General features: G+C 44.0%; 1 protein-coding gene across 4 annotated transcripts in view; it reads left to right on the forward strand.

The window, feature by feature from the left end:
* Positions 1 to 13,067, forward strand: part of sema5ba (sema domain, seven thrombospondin repeats (type 1 and type 1-like), transmembrane domain (TM) and short cytoplasmic domain, (semaphorin) 5Ba) — a 149,801-nt gene that overhangs the window by 99,824 nt on the left and 36,910 nt on the right. For all 4 annotated transcript variants that reach the window (XM_054786373.1, XM_054786374.1, XM_054786375.1 and 1 more), the window contains 3 exons: positions 2,367 to 2,465; positions 4,170 to 4,383; positions 10,250 to 10,535. In XM_054786373.1, coding sequence (XP_054642348.1) covers positions 2,367 to 2,465; positions 4,170 to 4,383; positions 10,250 to 10,535 — 599 coding nt within the window. The remainder of the gene's footprint in view (positions 1 to 2,366; positions 2,466 to 4,169; positions 4,384 to 10,249; positions 10,536 to 13,067) is intronic.

Raw genomic sequence — 13,067 nt, forward strand, 5'->3', positions numbered from 1 at the left:
GAAATTCTACTTTTTATTCCATTTACAGTTGAAACCAAATGTTGAAGTTAATGCAACTGTTCCATATTCAACAGAATTCATATTGTTTTAATGTAGACTGAATTTGCTAATTTAATAAGCAGTTGGCAAAGCATTCATGCATGATGTCCATAACAGCTCAACATTGTTTTCATGCATGCAGTCAAGTCAGTCAAATGATACCATATTACACATTGGAAAATATAGATCCATAAATAATTATAAAACAGACATTTTGCATGCGCCCCTTTGTGCAGAGACATTGCAATTTACATGCATTGTCGTACTGTGCACGCAAGCCAAGCGCTTGAATTGGCCCCAACATGGCGGCGTAATCTCAGTTGTGGTAACTCTCTATATACAGGGACTCTAATGGGAAGCCCCCCACCCCTTCCTTATTCTATTTACATTAGTCCTGCCTGTTTCAAACGCACTTCAAAGCACATCTGTCAGGGCATGGAAACACTACTTTTTTGGGTACCCCACGTCAGGCACCAAGCACAGAGGAATGGTACCTAAAGGGGCGGAGCTAGTCATAGTGCAATTTGTTGCACTATCCAAAAAAAAAAGAACTCACTGATGTTTTACACCAGTGGTGTCCAAACTGCAACTGAGGGGCCATGGCGCGCGTCATATGCACATATTTCTATATTTACATCGTATTTAACAGTTATAATGTACACTGATTCTATCTGCTTTGCCAACTATAACGCTCACTTTAACTGATATGTTGTTTTTCTTGGCCTTACGCTGGCTCCACACCATGTGGTCGCGCTATGCTATGCTAGCTGATTCCGCCTACAGTCCGGAACGTTCACCACCTGGACTAGATCACTTGGTTGGTGGAAAGGTGGCTAAGGGTCGCTAAAAGTGTGCGAGTTGCTACCAGTCTCTAAACCAAGGGGGGCCAACTTTTTCCACCAAGGAAAAATGAAAGGATGCAAGGGGCCGATTGCAGTATATATTTATTACTTAGAAATATTTGTAGATATACTGTATTTATATACATATATAAATATTGTAGGTATTTTTTCATGATGTGAAAATGTTATATATATATATGTCAATTATCGTGCTGATACTGGCATAAAAATGTGATATTGGCCAACATCGTAAAAGCCGATACAGAGCTTTTAGCGCCAGGCTCGCAAATTTGCTAAACTGCTGAGCTTACTGCGTCATGAAGTTGATACTGTGCTGCTCACAAGTGTGTGAGAAAAAGGTACGTCTATATTTAAACGATCAGAGTAACAACAAAGCTCACTATGAACTTCCCAGCTCCTTAGAAATCCAGGGGGGGTTACCCTTCCACACACGAGTCTTACTGTGTTTTTTTAAAGAAAGAGCTTTAAAAAAAAGCATCACACAGCAACGTAGGTAGATAACAACAGCCAAGACACTACCAACGAATAACGCAGAATAAGCGACAGCTATGTGAGCTCCAAACGTGTAACTTAGCGGCTGTTTACAACAGCAGGACAGCAAAGCACGCTGCTGTCAATACCACACACTGTAAGTGAATACAAATAAATGTACTTACTTTCATAAAGCGCCTTTCTACAAAGAAATGGAAGCTAACGCGTCTCGTTTATACATTCACACGCGCACTAATATACTTGGGAAACAGCTAGGCACCAAAAACAATGTATTAGATGGCTAAGCTAAGAACACAGCGGTAATTCACATTACATCAGTGATAGAGCACAAAGTAGGGCTGAAAAACCTTTACAACAGTTTTACTCAAGAAAAAGGTATGTGATGTTAGACATATCGGCATCAGTATGGGTTGATATCAGAATCGGAAAATGAGAGTTGGACAATATCGGCATATCGGTTTTCCGCCAAAAAGCCAACATCAGACATCCCTAATATACTGTGTGTATTTTAAGACAAGCTATTTGGTATTTGAATTGTTAGTATCAACATTTCAGCTTTTTTGCTCAATTCCCCCATTTTTGCCGGGGCCCAACTTTGGACACACCTGCTCTGGACAACTTTATGTGGCGACCAAGGCCACCATTGGCTAGCCTGATTGGGCCAATTGCAGCGTTCCTCACGCCCCCATACGGCCGACAGTGACACCTCCCCACACATACAAAAGCAACCAATCAATTCTCTTTGAATCACCATGATTGGCGTCATTTCACGTCTTTGTGGCAGCACAAAGGAGCACAATCTGGCAAAATGACACCGACGGTCTGAATCCTTTTCTCCCCTTTTTGTTAAAACCAGCTCAACTTTTCACCCAGACGCACGCTTGATGTTTAGTCGATCAGGAATAATTGCAGACGCCAGAGCGTTGTTTGCCTGCCGCATCCACCTTGGTCGTCTGCTTGTCTGTTTTGCAGATTGAATGTCAGAACTACATCCGAGTCCTGTTGGTCAACAAGACGGAGATCATGACCTGCGGGACCAATGCCTTCCAGCCCCTCTGCACCACCAGAGAGGTATGCAGCGGCTCTCCTTTTAAGTGGAATCTTCTAATATCAAACACTGTCAGACAAAAGAGCAGAAAAACAAAATAACGCTGTGTTCAGTCGGCTCAGACACGTCACCCCACAATCTTGCTGCATCCATGTTTGTTATTTGGAGCATCTACATGTTTCCGCCTCCCATGATGAGTTTTATTTTAGCCCTAACTGTGCCTCCTAGCTTACTTTATTTTGCGACTTTGCCTTTCTCTGTGCCATTTCGCTTTTTTGTACTTATTAAAGAATTTGTTGACCGTACCGGCCAACCGTGGGGCAACGCTTAACCAAATCAAAAAATTGTAATAAAATGTGACACATAAATTGTTATTTACCGCTAATATCGTCTGATATGAAAGACAGTATGTTTCTACGTATGTAAGGCCTAGCTCGCATCTGTGTTTAAGTAAATGAACACCCCTTAGCCACTAATAGCAGAAATAATGCACCGTCATCTTTCGCCACTTGCGGTTCAAATTTTGCAGCTTCACTCTATCATGGTTTTTAAAAAATATATGAATTAATAAGTCATGCTGTTTCATGGTTGACTACGGCCTGTTGTCAGTCAAAACACTTGCATATTTAAGCTAATGTTAAGTATTTGTATGCCTAAGTTAAGGTTTTTCGAGCGTAAAATTGGCTAAATGAAGTAAAATACAAATATAAGACATTCAAAGATGTTGACGATATGTGGTATAGGTGTCAGTAATGTTACATTGATGAGACAACAGCCACCGCAGCAAGTATTGGACACAAATTGGACATCAAACAGGCAACAGAGAACTCTCCCATTGCTAACATGTTAGTATTATGCCTTATTTATGTCTTATATGGCCTATTTTCTCTTATTATGTCTACTATTATATGTCTACTGTTTGGTGAGACACACAAGCGCCAGACTTGAACAAGCTGGTTGAATTATCTCACAACAGGCACAATCTGGAACCAGTTAACCGCGACAAACGGGGGATTACTGTAGTACAATTACAGCTTTACAATTATTGTTTTGTTTGTTTGTTTGTTTACCCACTTTTATATCGCGTGACTCGCAATCTTAATGGGAGGGAAAAAATATCCAAATAAAACAAATTGCTCTACTTGCCAAAAAGTCGTAATTACAAGAATAAAGCGGAATTGGATAAGAATGGACGGCGATGAGCGTAATCGGCATGAACGTAATCACTCAGACGGACGGCCAGGGGTGTCAAATTCAATCGCACAGGGGTCCTTCTTTGTATCTTTGTTATTATTTATCCTGACATTTTCAGCACTTGTATATTTGTGCATATTGATTGTCGTTTTAACCAACATGATGAGTGAAGGTAGCACACGTGCTGTATAAGCATCATCACTGCACACACACACATGCTCGTGTGATGTTGCCAACATGACAGGACATGCCCCAATAATCCAGGCTACAAAAATAGTCTTTTTTGAGAAAATGTCACATTAGCTCTGACAAATAGATAACTAAGCAGTCCACATAGCTTTTATCCCGGCTCTCTGCGCGTGTGCCTGGATCGGAACATACTAATATCGCATGGTATTACTGCTTGAAATGTCTACTTTCCAATGCCATGAATGTATCCTGACTGCTGATTGGATGAGCCAGGTAAGGGAGGGGGAGACAGCTGGGGGTATATGGTAATGGTTGTTTCAGCATGGTTGTTGGTTTCACTGCAGGTGGGCAACATGAGCAACGTGCTGGAGCGTGTCAATGGCGTGGCTCGCTGCCCGTACGACCCCCGCCACAACTCCACCGCAGTGGTGACGGAGAGGGGCGAGCTGTACGCCGCCACCGTCATCGACTTCTCCGGACGCGACCCCGTCATCTACCGCAGCCTTGGCGGAATGCCGCCGCTCCGGACCGCGCAGTACAACTCCAAATGGCTCAACGGTAAAGTAGCACGCTGTGCGATATTTATGTTAGTATTTGTTGTCACTCCAATTCCAGACAGCGGGGGCAGCACTGAGCCTTTTTTAATACGATCTATCGAACATTTGGCGGCTATCTGAGAAAACCCCCCAGCAAAGTCATGCCTAGCGTAGTTTTTACATCCTCAGCCAATACTTTGCATAGCTTAATGTTAGAGCCACAGCAGGAAAAACACTCTCGTGTTTTTTTCTTGTACTTTATGCCGATTTTAGCTACAACTAATTGTTTACAAATGTCTTAACAATGAATTTTTGTTTTGCAAAAAATACCTCTTCGGTTGTGCACTACCCACTTACCTAAGTGGATGCTGCAGGTATTATCAGGCCCGTCGCCTTTTATTGGGAACTCTTTGAAATATATAATTAGATTTATTTGTTCCTACTTTTACAGTTTTATTGTATTCACAATTTTAACATACTTGACTTTTCTGAAACATATTTTTATTATCCATACTGTGTACAGTATAAATAATGACTACTGTTCATGGTTGATGCTGATTGGCTGGTAGAAATGACTTCTATGCTTCTACGTCCATTTTGACCAAATATGATTCCTCTCCCCTCAAAGCGCTGCTGTACTGTAGTGCAAAGCAGCAGTGTACTGGTTCTTCCGCAGCAAACTCAACCAAGCGTGCCGTTATGGTCCTTTTGCGGTGAAGTGTGAAGATGAGGACGCGTGCGCACCAGAGACACGTCAAGAAGTTTCTGGAAAGCCGTGTAGAGACCATAGACTGAGGATCAGTGAGCGATGTAATTATTCCTCACGGTGGGGGGAATTACAGCGCTGCACACGGCGGCCCCTCAGTGTGTGCGTGTACGTGTGTGTGTGTGTGTGTGTGTGTGTGTGTGTGTGTGTTGAAATGCATGTGAATGCTGCGTGTGCTTCCTCATGTGTCTAGTCTGACTTACAGTAAGTGACTGCAGGGAGAAGGACGTGTAGCATAGCAGCTGCCACACACACGCACACACACACATGCACACACACACGCACACACACACATGCACACACACACACACACACACACACACACACCCTTCACGGCTGAGGTTGTCAGCGTTATGGAATTGCCTTCCTGCTGGATTGGAAGGTGAGAATGAAAATCTCATTTCCAACTCTAAGCCGTGCTGCTTCTGGAGCGCCAACACACTGAGGCAGGGGGGGGTTGGGCGTGCTGGATCCAATCAATCCGTTCCCTCGTGGGATTGGTGGTTGGACAGGTGCTGGCCAGCTCTTTGCCACCATGCATGAGAATGACACAGAAGACTGCATGATAACACACGAGAGGCACGTTGAGGCTAATTTCGGCTTGTGGACCAAGTGGGGAGGCGCAACACCGATGGCCCCCAAAAACAAACTCATGTCATCGGTCCCATCATTGTTGTAACCCACCATCTCTATGGCAGGAGCACTCTGCCGTTGGCTCTGACAGGAGTGCTAAACACTAATCAAAGCTCCTCTATTTGACAGGAGTGTTCTAGGTTTGTGAGGACCTTCAGCATGAAATAAAAGTCACAGATTCTCTATATGACAGGATGATCTGCTGTGTTGACGAACTAATTGTGAAAATGCCAGTCAAAGATCCTTGACTGTCGACTAGGATGATCTGCTGTTTTGAAGATTCTACTGCCAAAAATACTAGTCAAAGATCTTCCATATGACAGGAGTGCTAGCCACTAATCAAAGATCATCTGTGTGACAGGAGTGTTCTGGTGTTTTTGAGGACATACAGCAAAAAATTAAAGTCAAAGATTCACTATATGAATGCATATACTGCTGTTTTTAAGAACTTTCTGCAGAAACGCTCAACAAAGATCCTCCATATGACAGTTGCACTCTGCTGTTTTTAGGACTCTACTGCCAAAAACACTAGTCACAGATCCTCCATTTGGCAGGAGTGCTAAACACTAATCAGAGATCATCTATGTGATAGGAGTCTTCTGGTATTTTTTAAGAACCTGCCACAAAAATGAAAGTCAAATATACAGTATGTCAGTAATGGTCTGCTATTTTTAGGAATGTACTGCCAGAAACAATAGTCAAAGATCCTTCATATGACGGGAGTGCCAAACACTAACCAAAGATCCTCCATATGACAGGAGTGCCAAACACTAACCAAAGATCATCTATATGACGGGAGTGGGCTGGTGTTTTTGAGGACCAACAGCAAAAAATGAAAGTCAAAGATTCTCTACTGTATAAGACAGGATCACTCAAATACACTCGTGAAACGCTCATGAAAGATCCTCCATATGATTTGCTGTTTTTAGGAATCAAAATACTTGTCAAAGATCCTCATATGACAGGAGTGCTAAGAATGTGCTAATGCAGTGGTCACCAACCTTTTTGAGACCAAGATTCCTGGTCTCGGCCGTGAACCTGCACAAAATCTGTTTTTTCTCATTACGCCTTTTGCTGTATTTTTGTCATTTTTGCTGTTTTTTAAATTTTATTTTGTTCTGCAGTGATGCAATGACAAATGAGCCACGGGCCGCAGATGGCCCCTGAGCCGCACTTTGGGCACGCGTACCTTTGTGGCTCTTGGTCTGGCTTGGGCCTGTGGCGTCGGCTTCATGAGCAAACCACATCTATTTGGCTTGTTGGCTCAGTGTAGCGGACGAGCAATGAAGATTGAGGAGAGAGGGGCTGGTTAATGCGCTACAGTCAGCCCTTAAAGAGTGGCGTCATCGTGGCTCAAAGATTGTTTTGGGGGTGTATGTCTGTGGAGTTATATTTGTGCCTTAACTTTGAGGTGGCAAAGGCAGACTTTGAGCCCTTTGAGACTTTAACGTGCAATAAATACTGTTGTGTACGCAGGCACATCGCTGCAGCGCGCTGTCACTCCCTCCCTCTCTCGCTCAACCTTTTTGCTAGCGCGGTGGGGCGAGCCGGTGTACGAGGCGAGCCGGTGTACTAGTGTACCTCCGGCCGGGTTGTGGGGACTGAAATTCTTGCTGGGGCTTGCAGGTTGCTACCTGGACAGCGGCGAGGCATACGGGCGTGTTCAGTGAACAAAATGCGTGCCTGTGGGTCGCTCTCCAAGAGGGCACTGATATGATAATGCATTTTTTTCAAAATGTGCTTGCAATCGACCGGCATAGTCCCAAAGGTCAACTTGTTGCTCACGATGGACGGGTTGGCGACCCCTGTACTAAAGTTAGCAAATATGCTTCCTTGCCTGATAAAGTACTACTTCTAATGCAAACCTCTGCGGTCCAAAGTCTTCCAAAAAGCCTCTGTAGCCCCTGAGGCTCCTTCCATCGTGGCCACGCCATGGCGTTGTTTGTAACAGCAGCCACTCCCCTCGCTTTGTGGATGAGCGTGCATTTGCTCAAATTAAGCTTTATTCCTCCTCTTGTGTTTATGTGCGAGACGTGAACGGGCGTTATGGCTTGCAACAAATGGCCCCCGGCGGGAAGGCGAAGCAGCAGCAGAGGAATATTTTCTCTCCTCATTATTTCTTCACACCAGCAGCACTGGCCTGCCAGCAGCCACACTCTAAAGTTGTGAGGATTGTTTCAAAGTAGGAAATGTCAGAAGTAGACTTGAGGACAAAGAGTTGTGACGGAATGTTTGTGTCTTGAATGTCATCTATCACAGTCGTGTGCTTCATGCAAATCAAGGAAGCACATGCTTTCCCAAAGGATTAGCTTCCTCAGAGTTCTTCAAATGTCATTTCACCTCAAACCAAATTGTGCTCACCTTTAAGGTCGCCGTGCAAATATCACTTTTCTCTGCTGTCTGCACCGTCACATCGGACAAGTTCACACTGTGACTTTTTTGTGAAAAATTCAAACGACTGTAACTACCGGCCAACCTTGACGTCACTTGTAGATAGATAGATAGACAGACAGATAGATAGATAGTCGGATAGACAGATAGATATCTATCTATGTATCTGTCTATCTGTCTATCTGTCTGACAGATAGATAGATAGTCGGATAGACAGATAGATATCTATCTATGTATCTGTCTATCTGTCTGTCAATTGACAAGAGACAAGAGACGATGTGTGTTTTTTAAACGCTGACAACAATTTAGAGTTTTCAAAGAATCTAACTTTTTGCTGTGTGGTGAAATAGATTACAAGGAACGGTCCAAGTCAAGATTGGACCCAGATCCCTCCCAGGAGCCTTACTTATAAAACCGTGCGGAAATCTGACTAAAAGCCTGCGTACGCCAGAAAGCCAAAAATATTCAGACATAAAAAACAAAATGGTGCACGCACACGTTCACGCAATTTGTCCAAATGTGCGCCTGCAACTCCGCCCCACATCACGCCCTCTCCACGCCTTCAATTCGCCATAATGGTCAATACAAAGTGTATCATGAATGCGGCGTCCATATTTAACGACCCTCGGCTGCATTCCGCTCGGTTCTTCTGAATCATGGCTGCTGGGAAGCTGAAGATGAAGAAGCGGGACTTCCCCGAAACTGAGGTGGAAATCTTAGTTGGAGAGCTGGAGGCCCTTAAAAAGATCATATTTGGAGGACCCAGCAGTGGTATGATGAACAAGAAGAAGACGAGCGCGGTCGGTAGTTTAAAGGACGCAAAGACTCAAAACGGGGATGAAGTTGCGTCGAACACTAATTGCTGTAATTCCAGATTGATAGTTTAAAAATATTTAACTTCATGGTGACATTAAGACCATCGAAATATTACGTTTATTCGAATTATTTTATGAGGAGCAGCAAAAGAAAAGAGGCCCTGACACAGTCCTCAAACATAGAGGCCTTGCATGGTAAATAAATGTTGCTATTGAAGACATACTTGACATATGCAATGAAAAACTCTTTATTTTTTTAGAAACTGTCCAAAGAAAAGCGAGCAACGAAGCGCTAAGGACATATTACCTCTGTGCCTTGTAAACATAAACCCTAGAATCATTGAATTGACAACCTGATGTTTGTTATACCGTGTTCCCTCGTTTATCGCGGGGGATCGCTTCCCAAAATAGGGAGTAAGTGAAATCCGTGAAGTAGCCAACTTCATTTTTTTTACAATGATTATATATGTTTTAAGGCTATAAAACCCCTTACCAGACACTTCATACACTTTTCTGCGACAGGCAATAACATTTTCTCACATTTCTCCCTTGTTGAAACACTTTCAAAAAAGTTTATTATTTATTATTTTAATGATCAACCGACAGAAACGACACGACAAGAAATTAAGGCTGAATCCCAATTCTACCCCTTAGAACTTCCCCTCGTCTTCCGCTTGTCTTTCCCCTTCCCCTACCCCTTAAAACCTCGGGCCAGGGGGAAGAAGCCACAAAGAAATGGGACACCACTTGATTCGCATGACATCACCCTTCACCACTTGCTGGCTGTGACTTAGGCAGATGCCGTCATGAAATGGTTCATAATATGTTTCCTTCCATAAAGTCAGGTGCGTACAATTCTAGTGGATAACGGCGTACGCAACTTTCGGGCCCAATTATGTGCGTACGCAAGCTTTATAAGTAAGGCCGCAGATCTTCTTACAATGAAGCCATAGTTGCTCCAGCCATTGCCAAGTGGCATGAATCACTGGCGGTGTCATTGCGTGTAATAAAGCAGCACAAGCGTCCAGTTAAAGTGAAGCCGCTGCATGGATTTGCCATCAAAACATTGCACAGATTTATCACCGGCCATCTTTTATCTTCTTTACTTGACGCTGAGAAGCATTGATGCTCCCATACAACAATAGCGAGTTTTTTATTACAGCCAATAATGGAGAGGTGAGGGGTCAAAAGGAGGAAATGTAGAAGAATAATGTTGCAAATATATCTGCCGCTGGCCCAGAGTCAGCTTGTAACGATCCTCTTCTTCTTCTCCTTCTCACCAGAGCCCCACTTCATCTCAGCCTACGACATTGGCCTCTTCACCTTCTTCTTCCTCAGGGAGAACGCGGTGGAGCACGACTGCGGCAAGACGGTGTACTCGCGGGTGGCCCGGGTCTGCAAGAACGACATCGGCGGACGCTTCCTGCTGGAGGACACGTGGACCACCTTCATGAAGGCCCGCCTCAACTGCTCACGCTCCGGGGAGATCCCCTTCTACTACAACGAGCTGCAGAGCACCTTCTACCTGCCCGAGCAGGACATCATCTACGGCATCTTCACCACCAATGTGTGAGTGCACGTGCGCATCGTCTACCCTAACTGGACACTTCATTAGGGACACGGCGTATTCTCTGACAGTGTAGGTGTACCTAATGAAGTGAGCGGTTTGTTTGTGTGTGTGTGTGTGTGTGTGTGTGTGTGTGTGTGTGTGTGTGTGCAAATTGCTCCTTTTTCAGTGACAAAATGTTGCATCCGGTCTGAGAAGTAAGCTTATTGATATTGAGGAAGCAAACCCCCTGGTTTCCCACAGGAAAACAATGCAAATTGATCTGTTCCAGGGTCAAACTGCGCTGCGCGAGGCCTTGCTTCAACAATCCCACCGCGTTCAAAGAGGGAAAGCTTTTTTTCCTTTGCCATCAAGAGATCATGACAGTGTGAATACCTGGTCGAAAATGACACTGAATCCAAATGTCAAGATTTGAACTGCTGTGGTCTTCAACTTTTGATCAGCTGATTTCACTTGAATGCTTTTTTTCAGTAAGTAGCTTGCTCGAAAGCTCACTCCCATTTCTTGTTTTTGCATTTTGAAGCTCTGCTTAGAACCTTCTTAAGAGCCAAAATGTAAATTCTTGCAATTTTTCAGCTGGTCTTATAGTTGTGATCAGGAGAGTATACAGCATGCTAAGCTATCTGAAAACATATTAGCTTTGTGTTATAGATGACAACACAAATGAATGTCATGTCTAATATATGTCATCTGAGGGTCAATAAAAATGAGCTGCGGGTGGAAAATGGCCCCCAGGCTGCACTTTGGACACCCCTGAAGCGAGGGAACAATGCTTATGTGTTTATTGGTTTAAAATGGATCCCAATAGTTGATGCCACAGTCGGAACTAATCTTTCTGGGGTCAACAGAAAACGCAACACATATAAAAGACAAAAACATTATACAGCAGTACCTCGCATAACGTAAACCTCCTTTTACATAAATTCCACTGAACGTAAAGAATTTATGTACATTTTTCACATGGTATTACGTAAAGAATTCCATATAACGTAAAGCGTCAAGTCCATGCAAGCGACAGAGAGACTAACAGAGTACACATGGTGACGCCTTCTAGCTTCACGCTCTCATTGGCCGATTATCGGGGCACCGCCTACGCTTTTATCTCATTGGCTGACTTATCCAGCGCGTCCAGGTTTGTATATGAGCTCCCTTCCTCATCGTAGTCGCCCTTAAACTAGTTTGCACGCATTGAAATCTCTTCTTAATTTCATTGCTTTTCTTTGTGTTAAAATGAGCGTAGTCATGGGCCCTAAACCAAGTGGAAGGGAGAAGAAAAAAGGGAAATTCCTGGGTGTTCACCTTAACAACAAGCTGGACTGGTCCGTCAACACCCACGCCCTCTACAAGAAGGGCCAGAGTCGCCTCCACCTGCTGAGGAGACTGAGGTCCTTTGGTGTGTGCAGGACTCTTTTACAGACCTTTTATGACTCTGTGGTGGCCTCAGCCATCTTCTATGCTGTGGGCTGCTGGAGAGGGGGCAGCACGGACAGGGACAGGAGCAGGATCAATAGGCTGATCAGGAGAGCGAGCTCTGTCCTGGACGGTCCTCTGGACTCCGTGGAGGAAGTGGGGGAGAGAAGGATGTTGGCTAAGCTGACATCCATCATGGACAACACCTCTCACCCGCTACATGACACTGTGGGTTCCCTTAGCAGCTCCTTCAGCAGCAGACTGTTACACCCACGGTGTAAGAAGGAGAGGTTCCGCAGGTCCTTCATACCGACCGCTGTCAGGCTCTACAACACCTGCACCACCTGAACCATGTTGTAGTCACTATGTATTCTTTACTTGCGTATCTTGCTTGCTGCTGTAACAAGTCAATTTCCCTGCTGTGGGATAAATAAAGTACAAATACAAATACAATACAATACGAAAAGTTGTCGATGGAAACAAAGCAGGAAATGATCCAGAAGCATGACAGTGGTATGAAGTTAAGTGATGTTGCTAGACTATACGGCCGTTCCCCATCAACCATTATACCTTATTTACCTTATTTTATATTGGAATGTTACTCTACTATGTTTATGCTAACATTTTCTTATATTTTCCCACCATATTTGGTGGACTTTGAATATTTTGAAGGCCCAAAGGTGTGAGTTTGGGAAGATCTTGGAACAGATTAGGCTATTTACATGTATTTTACGCTTCGTATAACATAAAATCCCTATAACATAAAGGTTCTCGGGAACGCATTATTTACGTTGTAGGGCCGTCTGCTATATATGAAAAACAACAATACCCATAAAACAGCTTAGTGTTTTTGTTTGTAGGATCTAATGATTAACAACACAAGCTCCTGTACTCCATCAGTGCTACTCGGATTCGGCAGCATCAGTATTACAAAGTGATATGAAAGCACTGAGAGGTCTTCCTGTACAATTCGAGAAGTCGCCTCCATCTGTCCGTCCTAAAGTGAACTCGCTCACAGCGATTTCCATGTTCGCAGGTGTTTGGTGACGAATAGTCCAAATATTGGTCATTTTACACTGCATGATCTGTCTTCCCCCCCACCCGATCCTCGTTCCCCCCCGCAG

The sequence above is a fragment of the Dunckerocampus dactyliophorus genome, chromosome 9 (assembly GCF_027744805.1).
Source record: "Dunckerocampus dactyliophorus isolate RoL2022-P2 chromosome 9, RoL_Ddac_1.1, whole genome shotgun sequence".
Lineage (NCBI taxonomy): Eukaryota > Metazoa > Chordata > Actinopteri > Syngnathiformes > Syngnathidae > Dunckerocampus > Dunckerocampus dactyliophorus.